The sequence below is a fragment of the Pimephales promelas genome, chromosome 16, assembly GCF_988280905.1.
Source record: "Pimephales promelas chromosome 16, fPimPro1.hap1.1, whole genome shotgun sequence".
Lineage (NCBI taxonomy): Eukaryota > Metazoa > Chordata > Actinopteri > Cypriniformes > Leuciscidae > Pimephales > Pimephales promelas.
Window position 1 is genome coordinate 30,252,438 of NC_142784.1, and position 22,840 is coordinate 30,275,277.

At 34.2% G+C, this 22,840-nt stretch overlaps 2 protein-coding genes across 20 annotated transcripts in view; one reads left to right on the top strand and one right to left on the bottom strand.

Annotated features, from left to right (window-relative positions):
* LOC120483562 (NLR family CARD domain-containing protein 3) overlaps positions 1-22,840 on the bottom strand; it is a 73,924-nt gene that overhangs the window by 17,591 nt on the left and 33,493 nt on the right. For 9 of the 19 annotated variants that reach the window (XM_089121483.1, XM_089121474.1, XM_089121488.1 and 6 more), the window contains exons 1-4: positions 1,766-1,956; positions 1,076-1,132; positions 756-869; positions 266-379 (exon numbers count right to left, since the gene is read on the bottom strand). In XM_089121483.1, coding sequence (XP_088977609.1) covers positions 266-379; positions 756-869; positions 1,076-1,125 — 278 coding nt within the window. In that variant the 5' untranslated portion in view covers positions 1,126-1,132; positions 1,766-1,956. Of the gene's footprint in view, positions 1-265; positions 380-755; positions 870-1,075; positions 1,133-1,765; positions 1,957-22,840 lie in introns of those variants that run through there. The other 10 variants (XM_089121489.1, XM_089121487.1, XM_089121480.1 and 7 more) reach the window with 3 other exon arrangements.
* clstn2b (calsyntenin 2b) overlaps positions 6,478-22,840 on the top strand; it is a 75,477-nt gene continuing 59,114 nt past the window's right edge. The window contains exons 1-2 of the mRNA XM_039678678.2: positions 6,478-6,715; positions 15,476-15,598. Coding sequence (XP_039534612.2) covers positions 6,652-6,715; positions 15,476-15,598 — 187 coding nt within the window. The 5' untranslated portion in view covers positions 6,478-6,651. The remainder of the gene's footprint in view (positions 6,716-15,475; positions 15,599-22,840) is intronic.

Consider the following 22,840-nt stretch of genomic DNA (forward strand, 5'->3'; position numbering starts at 1 on the left):
CCTTCATTGTGATCAATGTTTGTATATAATGACTGTTGGCATATGTTTTTAATGGATAGCCAAGTTTAAATAAAGGCTTTTTATATTTATTTTCCTTTTGAGTGCCTCAGAATTACTGTTTATCTGGGAACAAGAATTTCTTATTTTATGTATAAAATACTGCTCACATTCTAATAATGTCTAATCTAAAAATAAGATTTAGCTAGTAATTAGAAAATTAGATTTAGATTTAGAAAAATTATATTTTTTTCCAGAAATAGTATACCTGAGATCAGTCTGTGTATCTCCACTCTTAAAATGCATTGGTGGAACCATAGACCCGTCACTCCTCATAGACACACAGCTGGGCTCTGGCTCTGATCTCTTCTGATGAATTGAACTATAACAGAGAGAGATTAAAGTTAATGGTTTGAATTACAGTATTCAATGAATTACACATTAATTACTAAAAGAAAAATATATTTTGAATAGCACTGTTAGACAATCCAATTTTATTCTGTTACAAAATATGTAAATTGAACTGAGAGCTTTCACATGTGTGTCCCTGTGTGAGCAACATACCCGTTCAAATATCAGATAAAAATAAAAATGCCTATAAACAATCTACAACAAGAATTTCTTATTTTATGTATAAAATACTGCTCACATATAATGTCTAATCTAAAAATGTCTAATCTAAAAATTAGATTTAGCTAGTAATTAGAAAATTAGATTTAGACTTAGAAAAATTATATTTTTTTCCAGAAATAGTATACCTGAGATCAGTCTGTGTGTCTCCACTCTTAAAATGCATTGGTGGAACCATAGACCCGTCACTCCTCATAGACACACAGCTGGGCTCTGGCTCTGATCTCTTCTGATGAATTGAACTATAACAGAGCAAATTTAATCCTTCACAATGATAATCATTTAATACAAGGTGTGTATTCAACATGTGTATTCAAGGTGTGTTCAACAAAAAGCACTTTATGGCGAGGCTGATCTTATTGTTTTTAAATAAAATTAACAGATTTAGACCAACAAAATCTTCTTGTCATCTTCTGTCATTTGGTTTAATAGTTTTTATACAAAGTACCTGCATTCTGGTGAAAAATCTTCGTCGCTGGATGTTTGTGTGTCATCCATGATGAATCTGAAGAGTCAAAACAGAATCTGGTCTCAAACACTGATTATGTATGGAAATGATAAACAACCAATAATTCACAATAATTCAGATGAATGGGTCAGGGAGATTCAGGATCATGAGAAGCGGCGTTCAATCAAATACACAAAAAGCAACAATAATCTTCAGGCAACACGACAGCAAATATGCATGATCATCATCAGTCAGATGACAGAAGGCAGTAGATCTTGTACAACAGGTTTTACAAGGTTTATGTTGAAAGTCTTGAGGCCTTTGTTAAATAGTTTATTTTTTCATTAAAAAGCACTTTATGGCTGGCTTATTGTTTTTAAATAAAGTTCTCAGTTTTAACCTAACAAAATCCTCTTCTTGTCATCCTTAGTCATTTAAATGTGGTTTAATATATTGAGTCAGATCCTGAATCAGAGAAACAGATGAGACGCGGCGTTCAAACAAATACAGTCGTATTCACAAAAGCAAAAATAATCATCAGGCAACACGACACAGCAACGCCAACGAAACCACATTAACATGCTAAAATGTAAAAATATCAAATTCATATAAAAGAAATATTTTTTTCTTCATGGAAAATGTGAATGTGAAATGCGGAAGTCACCTGTAAAGCTTCTCGAGAACACTCACCTTGAACACTCACCTTGATCAACATGTAATTAGCCTACAGATTCAAATATTCCTTTTCTATCAAGTAACTGCACGCAAATTTCAAATGTTCTAAGTAAACACTTTGATAATCCGTGTTGTAAAGAACTCACTGCGACCGTTCAAATGCGGATCAATTTCGAACCTTTACTTTCACTCTTGTGTTTTTTTTTGACTCGAGCGATGATGACGTCACGTTACGTTGCAGTGTACTGGCACTGCACAGATTTTTTAGTTTTCCCTGAATACGCGCCCTAGTGGTCACTTGTCACATAGCACAACTTTTAGCTACATTTCCTCCCCACTAAGATGCGGTGCTCATTGACATAAAATATATTTTCTTTAACACAACCTAAATGACACACTACCGTACACAACATAAAAGATACATTAGTACAGTTTTTTTTAAATATATATAATAATAAAAAAAAAACTGAGGAGTTATCTTTCGTTATAACCTGTATGTTGAAAACAATATGTCCCATAACTCTGCAAACTGCAAACACAACAAACTGTACTACAACCTTCAGTTATGTTACGTTCCACCCAGTCTAGGATAGGGGAAGGAACATTAAAGAACTAAAACTTTAACAAAACAATGTTTTGGCTCCAAAGGTTATACCATCTCCATATCCCCAAATAGCAAAAAAAAAAAAATAAATAAATAAAAAAAATAAAATAACAATAATTGTATTAGCAAAATATTAAAATGTAGACTATTTCATGATTTTGACCAAAATGTAAAATTAAGGCACTATGATGACAAAAGAACAAATAAATACATCAAGTTCATGAAATGGCCTATACCTCCTAAAATCCAATAAATGCAATTCAAAATTATAAATGGATATTGCAGCAGCAGCAATGCTTAAAAGAGATTTGGTTTTGAAGTGGAGCCGTGTGTGTTCTGCTCCCAGGAACATGAAACTATCATTTCTGAACTTCTTCAGAAATGATCAATAGTCAATAGAAAACTTCTGAAAGACTCCAGTGATAACATCTACTCTCTATGTGAAGATGTCTCAAAATATTTGTCATTATAATTTGTAAAGCTTCCATGTAACTTTATTTTAAGAATGTATGAAGACTCAGGACAATATACAGTATGTATGTAATACATAAGGACAATAATAACTTTGACATGCCTTATGGACTGAAATGCCTTTGCTTTATTTTATTTTATATTTATTTGTATTTATTTTATTTATTGAATTTTGTTCTATGTAATTGTTTAATTATGTTCTGCACACAAGTCTCCCAACGGGAGGTTTTGTAAATTGTGTCTTGTAAATAAGTGTGTTTAATACAAAAAAAATAATAATAAAAAAGTTTAACTGAGCCATAGAGCTAACAAAACAAACCATGACAATTGATGAAAGAACATAAATACACTTGATAATCTTATTAGATGATTAGATAATTGTATTTGAAAGATTTTACTTTCAATAAAAATTTGCAATTATTTGCCTTATTAGCCTATTTAGGATATGTAAGCAAAAAGTGAACTGGATCTTATTTAGTGAATCACAACTCTGCACGAGTAGTGAAAAGTGCAACATAAATCCCAGACCTTTACCAGACTGTAGTTCACGAAAATGACCACCAGGTGGAGACAAACATCGACTTTTCAAAACACTTCACAGAGTTACAATAATATCACACTTTTCAGAATTTTTGCTTTTAAGTTAATTCTTAAATATAAATATATATATATATATATATATATATATATATATTTAACAGACAACTCATTGTGTGCCACTGCCAGCACCCTACATAGTATCGCTTTAGAGAATTTTATTTGACACATATCGCAATTGTAAGCGGTGGTCAAGTAGTCTCTCTCTCTCTCTCTGTACAGAACTGTACAGAAGTGAAGTAGGATCAGACAATATCAGTAAAAGTGTTTTTTTTGAGGATTTACCAAAGGTGTCTGATGAAGGTAATGCAGAGATTTCAGGTGCGCTCAGCCTGGGAGAACTGCATAAGGCCGTTCAGAGCATGGAATCCGGAAGGGTGCCTGGAGTTGATGGCATACCCATAGACTTTTACAAATGTTTTTGGGAAGTTTTAGGAGAGGATCTCTTAGAAGTCCTCAATGGTAGTTTGGACGAAGGTCTTCTACCTTTGAGTTGCCGGAGAGCAATCCTGACCCTTCTTCCCAAGAAAGGAGATCTCACTGAGATCAAAAACTGGAGACCTGTTTCACTTCTGTGTAGTGACTATAAACTTCTTTCAAAGATTTTAGCCAACAGATTAACAAAAGTTATGAGTAAGGTGATCCATCCGGACCAAACTTACTGTGTTCCCAAAAGGTCAATTTTTGATAATATTTCCCTTATTAGGGATATCTATTATGTCTCTAAGTTGTCAAATAGTGAAATTGGCTTGATTTCGCTTGACCAAGAGAAAGTGTTTGATAGGGTTGAGCATGCATATTTATGGGAAACATTAAAAGCATTTGGTTTTAGTAAGGGTTTTATTGATAAAATCAAAGTTTTCTATAGTGATGTTGAGAGCATACTCAAAATTAATGGTGGCTTGTGCACTCCTTTTAAAGTTTTTAGAGGGGTGAGGCAGGGATGCCCGCTCTCTGGAATGCTATATTCACTAGCAATAGAACCTCTGCTGCAGCAATTGAGGAAGAATGTACAAGGTTTTAAATTGCCCAATGTTGAAAGTATAACAGTCTCTGCGTACGCTGATGATGTAGTAGTGTTTGTTAGCCAACAGAGTGATGTAAAGGTTTTAATGAGTGTACTTGATGATTTTAAAAAACTGTCCTCTGCTAAAATTAACTTGGAAAAGAGTGAAGCAATTTTAATAGGGGATTGGAAAAATGCTCCGTTTGCCCTTCCTCCTGGCTTGGTTTGGAAGAGAGGAGGTTTTAAATATTTAGGGTTTTTTTTAGGAGATGAAGTGATTGTACAAAAAAATTCAAGAGGAAGGAAGAGGAAGGAACTCTTGAAAAAGTTAAAGGTAGACTTGAAAAATGGAAATGGCTAATCCCAAATATGTCATATAGAGGTCGAGCTTTAGTTATAAATAATTTAGTTGCTTCCTCTTTATGGCATAAGTTAACCTGTATTGATCCTCCTTTGCGTCTCTTAGCAGAGATTCAAGCAATTTTAGTTGATTTTTTCTGGGATAAGTTACATTGGGTTCCTCAGAGCATATTGTTTTTACCTAAAGAAGAAGGAGGGCAAGGATTGGTTCATATTCAAAGTAGAGCAGCAGCTTTTCGTTTACAGTTTTTACAAAGACTTCTTAATAATTCTGTAACTTCAAGCTGGAAAGCAGTTGCATGTAATAATATTACAAAATGTTGGTAATTTGAAAATGGACAGGAATCTTTTTTTCATGGACCTGTCAAAGGTGAACCTTAATGGGATGCCTATTTTTTATCGTAATGTTTTTAAAGTGTGGAAAATGTTCAGAGTGCAAAGAGAAGGACATTTTGAATCTCTTTACTGGCTCCTTAAAGAACCGTTGATATATGGAGCACGTTTTGATTTAAAACACAATGACTGTTCAATTCCTGGACTTACAGAGACACTTGTGGCATCCAAAATTTGGGGAGTCTAGTACACTTGACAGGACCAGACTTTGGGAATATGGAAGGAGTTGCTTTGAGTTTGAAAATCAAGTCGTTACGATCTGTTTTTCATTTATTACAAAAATGGAAACAAAAACTCACTTTTGATGAACTGAAACTGTTATCAGAATACTATGAATACAAAATTGTTCCTAATGAAGAGGATGTATTATCTGAGTTTTTTATTTTTCCTATGTTAGATGATGTTTCAGGAATTTTTTTAAGCTCTGGAAAATCTCTATGTTTTAATTTTTTTTCAAGTACTGGTAAATCTTTTTATAAAGCTTGTGTTCTTGTTTTTAATAAAAAAGCGCTTAATGAGAGGGTTGATACACCATGGCGTAATGTTTTAAAACTTGATGATGATAATAAACCAGAGTGGAGATCATTGTATAAGCCACCATTAGGTAAAAGAGTTGGGGACATACAATGGATACTTTTACATGGTGCGATAGCAGTTAATGCTTTTATTTCAGTTTTAAATCCTGATGTTTCTGCAGAATGCCCTTTTTGTTCTAGTAGAGAAACTGTTTTTCATGCTTATATGGATTGTGTTAGACTACAAAGGTTGTTAAGTTTATTACATAATTTATTTTATAGTTTTAATGAATCTTTTTCTATAGACGTATTTATTATTGGTTTTAGGTATGTTAGAAGAAATAGGTTTATTTGTCAGTGTTTAAATTTTCTTATAGGTCAAGCGAAGTTGGCAATCTATATGAGCAGAAAAAACAAGATAGAAGGGGGTGCTGATCAAGATATTAATATTATGTTTTTAGCAACTGTCAAATCCAGAATACTTATTGATTTTCGTTTTTATACTTCCATGAATGATGTTATTACATTTGAAGAGAAATGGTGCAAGAATGAGGCTTTGTGCTCTGTTATTGATGGACAAATATTTTTTTCTCATCTACTAATGTAGAAAAAGCTTTGTGTGTGGTATAAAAGGTAAATGGAAAATTAGTAAATGGTGAAACTTGTTTTGTGAAAAATTGTAAATAAAGTATTTTTTCAAAATTCAAAATTCTCTCTCTCTCTCTCTCTCTCTCGCTCTCTCTCTCTCGCTCTCTCTCTCTCTCTCTCAGAGTCTCGAGCTCTTTCACGCGACAGAGCATCAAATGAATTCACCTGAAATCTTTTAGCGACTCTTATTGTTGATTCTGCTATTTTATTTAGATACACATAGGATATTACACTTCACTGATTGATCTCGTTGTGTTAGTGAGAGAAAGATCAGGAAGAACAGAAAGGACGGAGGAGTTTTACTACAATGAAACGAATATTGATCCTGATGCTGCTCGCGCTCGGGCTGTCCCGCGTGCGCGCGCACAGAGGTAAGACAATATCCTACATCAATACATCTTTATTTAAAAATACGACATGATGCATTTATGAGACAAAACACTTTAAACTGACATAACAAAGAAAAATTAATTTGTAGTAGCTTACCTGAGTGAGTTTTTTACGCGCTTCTTCTGAATGACCTTCATCCTTTCGATTGGAGTTTTTAAAATATACTGTAAGTTTCTGCTTACAGTCAGATCTAGACCTTTGCAACATGTTCATTAATTGTTTTTAATTAGGAGTTTTGATGGCTGTCTTGAGATTTAAGATTGAATGCCAGATTAGACGGTTTTTGTAATGAAACTTTGATACAACATTATCTTAGTGCACTTTATGTGAGTTTTGGGGAAAAACTGTAATGTCTGTCTTCCTCTGTCACAATAAGTGTCATATGACAAAATTTGAGAGATTTAATTTGAGAGAGTAAAGTGGTCCAGTTTGCAAGTGTAAAAAAAATTATATTATAAATTAAATTATAATATGCTAAATAATGATGATAAACTATTGATTTGAGTTAACTTCAATTAATTCAATACTCTCTGGCAATTCTGCTGTAATATACAACAATAGTTGACAGTAAATCATATTTTAAAAGGGTTTCAGAAGGGTTTGAGATAACATGATTGTCTTTGTGAGTTATAAACCTTCTCATAAAATAAATTGGTTTGGTAGTGTCGTCACACCAAACTGAAGATTATATTAAGCTTATAATAATGCATCAATGCGCAGCTTCTCTCCTTCTCCTGTTCTTATTCTTGTCTTATAATGTTGTCCTGCCCTATCCTGTGATCCATGGTTTTGTCTTTCTCTTTCCATTTTCAGTGTTTATCCATCCTGTGTTTCAACTTGTTTGTGTGTTTCATTATTCAGTTGACTAGCAAGAGGCTCCTCAGGCTGTATGTCCCTGTCATAGGAATAAACAACTCTCCCTTTCGCTCTTATACAGACACAGACAAACAAAAGTACTGGATGTCTACATTTAAAGAGTGGTTCATTTGGCCTGGAGTGATCTGAAACATCTGGAAATCACAAAATATCGGATCAGTGTCAGCAAATGCTGTATAGATTGGTGTAGTTAGACACCTTTGTGTTTGCAGCTACTGACACACACTCACTCACACAGTCACTCTCTCTCACACACACACACACACACACATTGGCAGCTGCTAAATTCTCAGGTCAGTCTATTGCGTTATGTTTCCAAGCAACAAAGGACATGCATTATTAGGAAGAGAAAGGAGACCCTGGGTTTTCAAATCAATGCTATCATGGACTTCTTTTTTATATATAAAATTAAGCTTAAACTCACTCTATTAGGTCTGGTGGGATATAAATACAGTATATTGCAAATATGTCTTTTCATTGTTTTTATTGTTTCAAATGGTTCTTCACAAGCAGAAACTATTGATTTTAAATAGGGTTGCACAATGATTTTAGTGATTTTTTTTACTTTATCGTAACGGCACTCACACTTCTTTTCCATATCACTTACAGTTACTCATTTATAATCCTACTAACTTAGTAACACAGATTTTTTTCAAATCTTTCATATACTTCATTGTAACATTTTGATATTCAAAACTATCAGTGAATCCCACATTTTTAAACTATGATTATGTTATATATCGTTTTAATCAGAATGTCGCTACTGTTATTAGTTATATTATTTGTTATAGTAATATTTTCAAATAATGATCAATGCCGACATGTAGCATTGACTTTTAAATATTCACATACAGGTCAAATGTGTAATCGTGCCTCTAATGTCACCAAATAATTACAACAAAGAAAGTATTTTAAATGGACTTTTGGTTGGAACTGGATCTTTGTAAGACAGCGGTGCTGAAGAGTCTTGAACTAACAGGATGGTTGAACAGACCTTGTTAGGCTCTTGGGTTTGGATTTGCTGAAGCAGCGCTTTAAATGCCTTTGATTAATGTGTCGAGGGTCTAAACCTGTGTGGGTTCTGACAGCTCAATGATTGATCATTACTCGTGTATCATATTTAATCATTAGTGGAGTGAACGTGTCATTATCATCATCATCATCATCATCATCAGACAATAGAAGATATGTTCCTCTTCTCTCAAATGTGTGTGTGTGTGTGTGTGTGTTTGGCTGCTCATGGGAGGCTCACACCATATGTTCTTCTCTCATTACTCCTTTAACTCTGTGTTGAAGGATGCACAGCTCTCTACACACTCCTCATGCAGGAGATGCAGTGTGTGTTTGAGAGTTTAGGAGCTCTTACATCAGGTCTATGTGAGTGTTACAGCAGTATTGCAGAGCATTCCTCGTGTTCCCCTATCCAGGGGGTGCTGGGATACCAAGAGTGGACAGGGTGGAGAAGAAGAAGAGAGAAAGAACTATTAAAGCTACACTGTGTAACTCTTTTAGTTTATTCGTAGCTAAAAACACTTAGTTCTTTCAAGAATATGCGCTCATTAATGTACATTTACTTCGTTCAAGTAATAAAGTATTCTCGTGAGTGTATAATATGCCATTGAAAATACATACGGGTAAGGGGTTCTAATGTCGGTCGCCATGTTGCCCCTCCATCTTGAAAATACATTAGCCAAAGAGGGACATAAGCTTCGCCTTTCGCGTTTACGTTTGAGTTTACACTTATGGACGAGGTCGAACTGGAAGCCATGTTAATCTTGGACTACATTGGCCACCGTAGGAGTTAAAACGAAATCGGAATTGAGAGGAACAGAAACTAATATTCACTGGATGGTCATATACCTTTTCACTGCTAGATGGGGGTAAAAATCACACAGTGTAGCTTTAAGTAAAATTATGAAAACAGTACTATATTATTATATTATATTGAACTCCCCAAATAAAGTAAAAACAAAAGGTTGCAGGTCTTTACAAAGTACATATTTACATGTAAGCCTAAATATCACAATTTCACAAATGTAATGGTCCTTTTTATTGAATTAAATATTAATATTAAATAATTCAAGCACTTAAAGGGATTTAAGCGGAAAAAGCAAGTTTTTTTCATTTATTTTAGAAATAATGTTGTCATTTACTCTTAATCTCATGCCTAATATGCCGAAAATGTCTCTGTTTATGTTTCTTGTCTCGTCACATTAGGTTACGGTTTACATGAATGCCGTAAATTATGTACTTTCAATTCAAAACAGCAAATTTAGTACAAAAAAAGTTGGATCAATTCAGCCATTTCGGGTCAGTAAAACAGTTATAAATACAAATATGAAATGTTAAATGCTCTTTCACTTTTAAAATGTAAGTTTAAAACTTGTTTAAAAGTTTAAAAAGTGCTGTCAGACATGGGCTGCATCCGAAAACTTTTAGTTTTAGGTAATGACTTTGCAGGCAGTGTTTGGTCATTACGGTACCTCACGAACCTGAAAGAACAGACTTTTGAAGCAGCGTAACAGTTTAATGATCTATTCTACAGCATAAAAGAGCGAGCTTTAATGAGAACTAAACACATATTTAATTACAGTAGTAATTTCTCACTAGAAAATTTGTAAAGATTTTGGTCAAAAATGTACATTTACACAAAAACTGATCACCAACCGCAACTTTCAGACGCCATCTTTTAACAGTATTTTTAAGAAATCTTAAATGACAAAATATACTACTGGAAAATAGTCTTTTATTCAACTGAAACTGAGAGTCACAAAATGCAAAACAATGCAGGTACATTTTGCAATGTTTTAACTTCTTGTATTAAATGTCACTTCAGTTCTACTTTCTGAGTATGAATTATTATATGTAAAAGACACAACAATATAATGCAAAATGTTTTGCCACAAACTCAAATCCATCATGCTGATGTATCACAAGCTTTTCATCTTGATGAGAAATATCGTCACGTATTATTAATAAGTGCTGGTTTTGTCATCCTAACAACATGCAGAGCAGATTGTAATAGAATATCAAATATGAATTTTGAACAAATCTGATTATTGGAGAGGTTGTGTCTCCCTCGGTTGGTTATAATTATAGGCCTGATGTTCTGAATGCTATTGAAATATATTGAACACTTTTGTTCCATTGTAGATTCTCCATGAGACTAACAAAGTCACTCAATCTGTTGTCAGTGTGTGTGTGTGTCCAGAGAGTCCGCTGAATTCTATCGGGTCTCATCTCCGATCCTCTCATCTCCAGTAATCTTTTGTAGAATTAAGTTCATTTTAATCCATTAGTGCATCCTAATGGAACCATCTGAGAGTTTAGAGTCACTTAATCAGACGCCTTCACATTATGTGATCATAGAGACAGGGATTTTGGATTGAAAAATAAGACAAAATAGAAAAAAATCTGCTTTCAAAGCAGACCTGGATGTCATCTCACATCTCTTCTACTCGTCGTCTGTCTTATCGCTGCCGGTATCTAGCAAACAAGAACCTACGTCTTTCTTACTTCTCGTACATATAACACAAACACAATTACACATTTATATGCTGAATATACGCACATAGAACCGTCACATATCCTCAGTCAATCCTATTGGATTTTCAGAGAACACAACACTCATTTTCATAATTCACTATAAAATTATATAAAATAATTTCCTGTAACTTCGTTCTGTCATTCTTTCCATGACACTGATTCATGCGAGAAACACTGGCGTGTAAGATTGATAGGATTTTATGCATCGATATTGAGATTGTTGAAATAACCGTTGAGTTTCATTGGAAAAATAATATATGGGCAATTCCAGCGTTATGGATGTGACATTTGAACTCATAATGACAGGTGAAAATTCTCAGAAAAAAAAAATTCTTACAATATTTACTTTGGAAATGCATATTCTCAGAGCACCCAATCTGGGGAATTGACAGGCAAAATATGTTTTTCTAAAATATATTTAAGCATCCCCAAAAAAGGAAAATATGCATGTGTTATGGATGTGACGGGAAATGACAGTGTTTTTGGTATACTGTTCGATTTCCTTTAAAGTCTGTGAACTTTTAAATCCAATGTATAAATATTGCTATCCACATGATGAAGATACTGAACATAACTTAGCTGAACATAAAAATATTAATGTTTAAGAATATATATATTTTTATGAAGTGTACTATGAGGAAAACCATCGTTATGGATGTGACAAAAACCTTGTTATGGATGTGACGATATGTATATTTTACCTTGTCTTGAAGATTTTGTTATACAGTAAAACTAACTTCCTGCTAGAAATACCCAAATAAAAAGCAATTGTGACAAGAGATGAAAAATGAGAGAAAGCGAGAGTATGCATTTGGGTGGGAGATTGGACACTCGGGATGTAGGAAAACCCATAACAGCTGCCAGCGGATTAAAACAGCTTTAAGATAGATTAACACTTTATTTCCTCTGTTGTGTGTGTGAGAAAGAGAGAAAAGCAGACTGAGAATCTATTACTCTGTGCTGATTTAGTGCATTTATAGTGGCAAAGGTATTAGTCTTGCAGGATATATGAGGTGAAATGGTGACAACAGTCATTGAAAGTCCTGCTTATTTTCCATGTCTTTCAAAAAGAAGTCGATTTTTAGTGATTTGGCGATGGTTTTCTCCCAAGGTTTTTTCTCCATTCTGTCACCTGATGGAGTTTTGGTTCTTTGTCAATGTTGCCGCCGCCTCTTGACTTGCTTAGTTGGGGACATTTAATATTGAAACATATTACTGTTCTGCCTGCATTGACACCATTATATGAGAAGTGAACTGGGCTGCGTTTCCCAAAAGCACAGTAAGCCTAAGTTGATCGTAAAAACGATCGTACGACTGATCTTAATATTATGGTCTGTTTCCCAAAAGCATTGTAACTTAAGTAGCACTTAAAAATATTCGTAGAACTACGAGTGCTCTGGAGTAAACGTAAATCCCCAAGTGCATCGAAGACAAGGACAACCGGCAGATTACACTTTTTATTTAAAGGGATACTTCAGGATTTAGCATTAAGCTTTGTATTAGTAGAAAGTAGCTTTCCACCCTCATATCCCCCTGAAACGAGAGATTTATGTATTTTTTTGTCTGGAAAAAATCCTTCGATTTTGCATCATCGGACTGACTCCAAGTTTTTACAGTCGATGCTCCAAGCCTAGAGTGACCATTAGTCTAAACGGCATGTAGGCTAGCAGTTATATTGGAAAGCTAGCTTGCAAAAATTGTTAACTATTGTGTTTGTGCGGGATGTACGAATACATCAAAAACGGGGGAGAGGCTCCACAAGTTCCTCAAGGACAAACGACAGATTCGTGCCTGTAAGTGTTAGCATACCCAAGGTAGATCACGACCCTACCGGAGCATGTTGTGTCCGAGCCCGCCCCGGCCCGACACATTAACTGTAATTATGAGCCCAATTTTAAACCCGACCATTTTTTAATACGTGGTTCATTATTATAACTTACGTTCTCAACTACTTTCTGTTACTTTCTCCCGCCCGCAACATTTATGTTTTGTCCCGCTCCCGTCCGCAAAAGGACTTTTTTCTGTAACTCAAAATACTTTCAAGTTAGCCTACATGTCGCCATAATACACACTGTAAAAATGAATATGCTTTATCTAATCAATAAAATTGTGGCAACAGATTACAAGCAATATTATTTATTAAATTGAACAAATTAGAATTGAGTAATAGCTAATCAAATTAATAATCTAATTAATTCTAATTTGTACAATTTAATTAATAATATTGCTTGTAATATGTTGCCACAATTTTATTGATTAGATAAAGCATATTATTTTTTTCAGTGCACATCAGTATAAATGCTCCTGATAAATGATTTGTTATTAATGCAATAACACACAAACCACTGTTATAACATAAAATCAAGCAGGCTGACTTACAGTTAATCATGGTTTGGCGTGACTGCGCACAAAGTGCGCTCCTGTATTATTCCTAAAAAGCTGACATCAGTTCATCGCGATCTCACATATCTCTATTATTATCAATAAATCTTTCCTAATATCCACACTTTGTTTGTTATAATTCGAGGATTTGCCAGCATAAAGATTTCATCACTGAACTAAAAGTCAGTTTTGAGTGGTGAGGGGAGTCTATCGTAAATGCTTCTGATTGGCCACTGCGTTCCCAGAAATCAACACATATGTCTGTGATTGGCTACATCGCTGCAAACCTCTTATAAATATAAACTCTGGCCTGTAAATCGTTTCTATTTTGTTTTAGTTGTTCTTGTTGCTTTTCTGCAACAGATGAATAAAAATGTATACGTTTTTATGTTCTATTCATAGATATTTCTAGTTTGCGGGAGTCCCACAAATCGTTTTATTCTCTCTCAACCCGAACACACAGAGCGAGTGCATCATTACCGCCCGCGCTCCCTCTTATGACGTCATCACTGAGTTACTGTAAAAAACATACTACCTTTGAAGAAACTCCAATAAATGTTATTTTAACGCATTAAGACAAAATTTTACAAATTGAGCAGTTTAATTTACACATGAATTGGTTGTGGTGGTTAACCTGCAATTTACACTTTCAGAGCTAAGATACATCGTTATCTGGAAACCCAGCCCTGAGCTAGACGATGACATTACTTTTTCTCCAGAGCGGCTGAGTAGATAAATGAACTAAATAACTTTTTCACAACCGAAATGAACATCACTGAACTCACTTAAGCTAGCGTTTGATGCTATTTCTCTACAGCAGAAACAAACGTTGCTTTATTTTCCTGTCATTACCGTGACGCTGCTTTGAAACGATCTGTATTGACTTGACTCCATTCAATCACACACTCCCCATTTCCCTCATCTTTCGTTCTGTCATTCTTTACCTCTCTCTCCTGTGCTTCCCTCAGCTTTAGTTGGTCTCTCTGGGACATAAAACAAGTAAATGATATGGCCCTGACCTTCAGAGAGCATGCTTTATTTCTTAAGATGAAAAATCGTGGATGGAGAAGAAGGTGAGCGAATATCAGGTGCACATGTGGGTTGACCTTTTCCAAGAGTAATTCACAAAAGGCCGGACATTAATTACAAATGATTGTATATTTTCATTCGCCCCGTTTCTGTCACTATTGTAGTCAGTCAGCACATCTGAATAGAAATCAAACAACATAGCTTGTATGTGGTCTTAAAGATCAAATTTGTATATCTCATATTGCATCATACTTTTTTTTTTTTAATTTAACCCACATAATTTATTTTAACGTAAAAAATTAATGGTATGCTGTAAGCCGTCGGCTCATTTTTAATGGTTGCAAAATATTAAACTTCAGACTTCAATATGGGTGCTGACCCAATTATACTGTTTCTTTATTTCATATGCAAGTATCTTGAACATGACATTTCTACAAAAAGAACGGCTACATGCGAAAAGAAATAAATATCCATAACGTTTTAACACCTTCTTAGACAGGATGATGTCATATCGGCTGGAGAAGAAGCAAGCTGTTAACATTTTTGTGTAATGTCCCGTTCACAACAAGAACGATAACTATAAAGATAACCATATCTAACTATATACTACTGCAGTTTTGTCGTCTACCACTTTAAATGCTCAAGCTCTTAAAAGCAGGATGGATTCTGATTGGCTGTCAGTGTTTTTATCGTTCATCAGATGGAAAAATGCTCTGAAAGAGCCATATAATTGCATACAATTGAGTTCATTCATGTCAGTGTGAATTGATTTAACAGTATAAAACCTTTGTGATAAGTAGCAGGTTTAGATGTGAAGAGGTTTCTATTTCAAAACAGATTGACGGATGGTTTATTTTTGGACGTAAATCAAAGCTAATTTCTTTCTTTCTCTCTCTTTCTTCTCTCAGTGAATAAGCACAAGCCGTGGATCGAAACATCATACCATGGTATCATCACAGAAAACACAGATGTGGTTCTGCTGGATCCTCCATTAGTGGCGCTGGACAAAGATGCACCAGTTCCATACGCAGGTAAAGCAAGAAAGGAGAGCTTTATAGGCTAGGGTTTGTAGTACAACTGCACACACATCTTTCCTGAGGCCGTCTCAGTTGAGAAGTGTGTGTGTGTGTGTGTGTTTTATCTGTTCTTTCTGGCTATTAGATGCGTTATGCGTTTCCAGATCCCTGCTGGTTGCCAGATTGCACTGCCAGTGTATCAGATACTCCAACTAAACTGTACTTCTCTGAGACACTTAAAATGAGTCACTGCCCGAGGACACTCACACAATTGTTGGGTTTCCATGTTTTATGGGGACTTTCCATGGACATAATGATTTTTAAACTGTACAAACTGTACATTCTATCCCCCTACACCACTCCTACTCCTAAACCTACCCGTCACAGAAAACAATTTAAAAAAACAACACTCGATTATGTGTAACACAGTATGATTTATGAGCTGGACCAAAACATTTTTCCCACAAGGTCAAATCCATCTATCCATCCATCCATCCATCCAAAAATGATTGGTATTACTATCTTTGTGGGATCTTTTGTCCCCTTTTGTCCTCATAATGTTGAATCTATCTATCTATCTATCTATCTATCTATCTATCTATCTATCTATCTATCTATCTATCTATCTATCTATCTATCTATCTATCTATCTATCTATCTAAAAATGACTGGTATTACTATCTTTGTGGGGACATTTTGTCATCATAATGTACAATCTGTCTATCTATCTATCCATCCATCCATCCATCCATCCAACCTGTTTGCTACCTTAATAGAATTCAGATGGAATTAATTTAAAAAAAAATAATAATTAGCATATCTCAAACCGGGAATCTTTCTTTTTACCTGCAGCTCTTATTCTTTAGGTTTTTTTCCCTTCTCTGATTATTTAATGCCACTGGCGGATTTCATTTTCTCTCCATAAAATACTATCAAATTTAACAGTCTCTTCACTTTCTTATTTCTCCTAAATAAATGAGTTCTTTGGGGAGTGTTAGTGGAGGTTTTACTGGCAGAATTCTGTTCAGACATCTGCTGGTTAGAGAGACTGGACCCCTTAGAAAGACAGCGAGATCCCTGATACCCAACACACACACACACACACACACAAAACATATGTTGAGTTTCCATGTTTTATGGCGACTTAATAGATGTAATGATTTTTATACTGTACAAACTGGTATATTATATCCCCTTACATTAACCTTACCCATCACAGATAACTTTCTGCATTTTTACATTTTCAAAAAAATAAAAAATAATAATAATTTGGTATGATTTATCAACTGTTTCCTCATGGGTGCCAAAAAAAAAGTCCCCTTAAGGTCAAAATTTACTGGTACTACTATCTTTGATGGGACATGCTCTCCCTAACGTAGGTTAAACAGGAACACACACACACACACACACACAGATTTCTTGCAATATACATATATGCACTCTTTCCCTTAAAATTTAATGAAATGTATCCATGACCTTTATGTACAAATAATCTATACATTAAATATCACTCTTGTTGCTTTTTAATATTTTAGAAAAAAAGGTAGGTGTAAAATATCACCCAACACTGTGTGCATACAATTTAGTAGACAGCCTGACTGAAATGTTAAAAGATACATGCACTATTGATTTTAATGACGCAAAGATCAATTTTGTCTCTAAGAACATCCCACCCAGACACTGCTTCACTGTAGTTCTGTGAAAGCATCAAGACAATCTTTGCATGCATGGGTAAAAAATGATCTTGCATTAGGTTTTCAGAACATTACTAGACTCCAAAGTAATAACAATAATAAAACACATACATATTTCTCCAATGAAGTGACATCTATGCATCTGTGGAGCAGAACTGATTTTAAAGCTCTGATGCTTGTTTATGTTGTCTTAAAATGCATGACTTGTCCACACCAGTTTCTTTCATGTGATTTACTGCCACATGTGACCTTTTCTCAAACATCGCTGACTGTATTCTGACAAGAAAATTAATTAACCAGTATACACAACACATTATCTTGAGAAAGATGGAAAGGGGAGGAAGAAAAAAGGTATAACAGAAAGGTTCTGGTTATATTCTGATAAAAGCGAAGAGAACGAGTTTAATATCCCTCAGATTAAGCCATCAAAAATAGCTAAATAATATTATTTTTTACAGGTGAAAAATATTTATATTATATATTTATTAAATATATTTTTATTATTAGATTTAAACACATTTCTCAATTCACCAATCATTGGCAGGTGTGGAAGAAAATAATACATACGTTCATAGGGTTACTTTCATTGTGTATTTTTATAATCAATAAATAATATTGTATAATATATTACAGTTTTTCTCAGTCGCTTTGGTGCATTTCTCACATCACTGTTTACATTTGCACAACAGTTAGTTCAACCTCCACAACTTTTTGTCATTTGTGCACATCATAGTAGCAGTTTCTCATTCCTTCCAACAAATTGCAAATGCTTTTGGACATGCATCAGTTGCTTTCATACAACTCTCTGCTGTTTTATAACATTATCATTTGCTTATGTCATATCAGTCTAAATTGACTATACTTGTGAATGCTGAATAGTCATTCCATATAAAACTAATAGTCCTCATTTCATTGCTTGAGTCATCACATACAAAAATGTTGAACTAGTTGTCAAAATCCATCAAGCATTTTTTTTTTATCTTTAAAAAACCCTTTTTTATCCTAAATTGAACAATTTCTCGCAGGTGAACCTCAGCTGTCACTGATGACAAGGGATGTGCATGAATGATTTACAGTATATGTATGTTGTATGTTCAGTTCCAATATGTACTGTGATATTGTTTACAGTTGTGCACCGATCTACCCAAAGGGAGTTTATGTTTGTTGTAAATAAGGGTGTATTTTTTCTTTTCCACAATGCTCTGAACAAATTACAGTAGAATTGCAAAGACTATGCAGTAAAAATGTGAAACATACATATTCAGTGTCTTGTACTCAGTTACTGTACCTCACTAAATACAGTAATGTGAAACTTTACTGTATAGTTTTCAAATGGCTGTGCAAATAGTTTATAGGACTGTCTTGAGCATTTTCAGGTATAGTGTCGCCAAGATCTGACTTTTTTTTGCATTGGCAAACACTTACAGAGTAAACTGTCATAATGAAAACATGACAAAGCCATTTGACTATCTTGTTCATAAACACTGGTGTTAGGACTTTTCATCTTGACGACACTGACACTTTCAATGACATGAATACTTGCTTTTGAGGAATGAGTTATCCATTTTGAGCAAGTGACACACTTTTGCAGGTTATCAACTAAGTTTTGCAGTTTGTACTAATTGTTTTGAGAACTGCATCTGTTGTGAAAATGTAAATAGTGATGTGATAAATGCACCAAAGCGACGGAGAAAAACTGTAATGAATAGTATAATTTAATATTATATTGTACCTATAAAACGCAATTACGTATATATAAAGTTTGGTTAATGGTTCTCCAGCAACCACCAATGAAGTGTCATTAATTAAGAGGGTGTAATTTACGCAGAAACAAGAGTGAGTTTGTTAAGAGGGTAATCGTTTGCAGGTTACAAAACATTCTGAATAATTGATGAGCGTAAAGCTCCAGTGATCTGAACAGAGCAGAGTGTTGTAATACAGAAATGTATGGATGGAAATAGCCAGAGGTTCTTGAAGTCAAAGGTTGCAGGGAATGCAAGATGAAATGCAAGATTCATCATGTAGTTGCTAAGCAATGCTTTGAAATATTTTAATAATAAAACACTTTGAAGAACTTCACCTTAAAGTGCTGAGTAACTACTTGTGAAGGATAATAAAGCAAAGGTACAGTCTGTTATGGTTATAATTGAGGATGAATTCAGCTTTATTCTGACTAGATGGAAGTCAGTTCCCTCTGAAATATCACTTAACCGCTTAAAAAACTAGTGTCTGAAATTAACATTTAAGTGGCAAATGTGAGTGGCATCCAGAATGCAGAGTCCCTGACAGCATTCAAAAGACAAATAAAAACTCATCTCTTCCGTGAGCACTTACACTCTAAAAAATGCTGGGTTGTTTTAACCCATATTTGGGTCAAATATGGACAAACCCAGCCTTTGGGTTACTACATTACACTTTTAACCACACATTTGAGTTTGTATTTGAACCAAAATAGTTTTTTTTATTTTTTTTTTTTTATTTTTTTTATTTGAAAAGGGACAATGTACACTAATCAACATTCAAAACAAATGTAAGTGCACCCGAGTTAGCCACAGGCTAGTTTTCAACGGCAGTCCCCTTGCCAGATGTTACTAGGCATCCTAAAATAATAAATAATAACAATACAATAGAGTTCTATATACAATAAACAAAAAGTAAAAAGATTAGACTGTGTTAAAATCACAAATAATCGAATAAACATGAGATATAAAATAAAATTAGATGTTAAGACATTTTTTAGAGTGTAACATTAAAAATGATAACAATAATAATTCTTTCCTTTTCCTGTAAATCCTCGCTTATCTGGCTTATGCCACTCGAGCAATGTCTGAACTTTATATTTTGAGCACTTCTTACATTGTTTTTGCCTCTTCACAATATTTTTAGGTACCGACCGAATTGCCTCAGTACTACCGAGTATCGAAACAGGTCTTGTTTTTCAGTACCAAATTTTGGTACCTAAGTGGTTAATCTTGTCAACGTCAGTGAAACAATAAGCATGATTGGCTGTGGCGGAAAACGGTCTAAAAAATGCTGGGTTGTTTCAACTCAAATTTGGGTCAAATATGGACAAACCCAAATGTTGGGTTAAAAATGCAATAAAAAAAATTTCAAGTGAAAGTTGAAGTTGGGTTAAAATTTGAAATTACATTTTTATCCCATTATTTGGGTTTGTCCATATTTTACCCAAATTTGGCTTCAAACAACCCAGCATTGTTTAGAGTGTAGTTTACGCGGCTGCCCAGAGACGTAGCTTGTCGCACGTGAGGCTGTAGTATGTGTGTGTGTGTGTAAGCGTCCCAACCCAGATAGATAGAAAAAATGTGGTAACGATCCAAAGTGTACCTATGTGCCAGACTCGATGCCAGAAACACGCGATGCAATATTTTCGACAAGATAATGGCCGCCAAGACCGTTAACACAGTAAATCTGATAAGCGCACAGACACTTGAGAGTAGAAAGTTTATCCGTCTTCGACTGCAAGAACTGGAGTGTGTCACAAATGAACCGAAACTCAGCATATAAGATACTTGCCTCAGACATGAGAAATAGCTCTATTGCCTATTATAGGTCAAAATATGTCTACTTTTAAACAAAACAATTAGAAATAAATAGTTCTAATTGATTACCTTCATATAGGTGTGCACATTCACTACTGCAGGAATGACGAGTCAGCATCGCCATAATCATATTTGCCGCCAGCACACTTATTAAACACTTGTTCATTAACAAACAATTAAAATATATCATTGCTATTGTTTCCTGACACATCCATAATCATTAGGCTACTTTTGCCAGTGCTTTGCGGCAAGCTTCATGTGTGCTGAGCGTGAGGCATATATCCCGCCCCCCAGTAGCCTATATTTTATTTAATTCACATTTATTTGTATAGCAATATATTGTACAATATATTTCGTTTCAAAGCAGCTTTACAGAAAATGCATGTTTCTAAATTACAATTTAGAGTGATCTGTTATGAGGTATCAAAAAAAGTATCGTTCAGGAACCGGTATCGAAGTCAAGTTATCGGTATCGAACATTTTGTTACGATACCCAGCCCAACTTCACGATGACCCGTTTGGTTTAGTCTTCAGTTAGATAAAAGCATCTGCTAAATGACTAAATGCCATTTTTGATTAAAAATACACATTTGCCAGCACACATGGGGTCTTTTTGTGACTGTAAGTAAAAAAAAACCTGTTAAAAATAAGCTATAAAAAAGACTGAAGGGTATAAGTGCTAGAATCGAAAGAAAGAAAGAAAGAAAGAGTGAGTGACAGAGGGAAGGACAGTAAAGCGTTCTCATGGTGTCACAGCTCACTTCAGTAATGGCAGTATTCATTAATGTGTGTGTGGTGAAGGGTCACTCCGAGTGCAGACGTATACGACTCCCACAAGGCCTATACGACGCTCCGTCTCTTAAAGGGACAGTAACAGAGAGTATAAATTATAGCTGTTGTGCGGCTCTTCGGCCGACAGCCGGCTGTAAACATTGATTAAACACATGGTGGTTAATGGCAGACAATATAGTAACTGTTCGAATAGCGCCGCCTTCAAAGGCAGTGTTCAGTGTCTGCGTAACATCATACAAATTCATTCAGTACACTCTAAAAAATGATGTGTTGGATTTACTTAAAATATATATGCACCATTTTTGCATCATACTTTTTAAGTAATCCCAACTTGGAATAATTTTACTTAAAATTAACAAGAAAATCTTTGTTATATGTACTTAATTATTTGAGTTCACGCAACATTCTTTACTTAAAAATGTATGCATCACGTTACATAATTTTTAAGTAAAGAATGTCACGTGAACTCAAATATTTAAGTTTATTTTATGTAAAATTATACCAAGTTAAAAATTTACTTAATTAAATGATTACGGATTACTTAAAAAGTATGACGCAAAAATGGTGCATATATCTTTTAAGTAAATCCAACACAGTGCAGGCCATGTGAGATCAAAACAAATCTTAGTTCTGTTTACTTAACATTTAAGCTCATTTATATATAAAAAATAAGACAATTAAATCAGTTGAACAAACCATTTTAACTTATTTTAGATCTTCAGCTTACATGTCTTAAAATAAATTAAACATGCAAATCACACACAATAAAGCATTTCACTTTATTATTTATTTTTTACCCAAAACTTTTAAATTGCATCTTAAAATATATTAAAATAGAAAATAGTTGTTAAAATAATAATAATATTACAGTTTTTTCTTGGATCAAAGAAATGAAGGCTTGGTGGGCAGAAGATATATAGGCTTATATATTTATTTTTTTCAAAAATCAATAAAAAACAATTAAATGTAACAAATTAGTCCATTATTAAATGCCTATAAATATAAAAATGTGTCTATTAATATCTATTAATTTAAACAAAACAGAAGTTAATTAATGACTTTTGTCCAGAGGTTTTGAACGAATCTCTTCAGTAACTACTGCAAAACAGTAGATCTACAATCTTTATTTGAAGCTAAACTTTTGTTTAAAGGGTATTTACTTATTTTGATAATAATTTTGAAGGTTTAATTTACTGAATGTCGCTGTCATT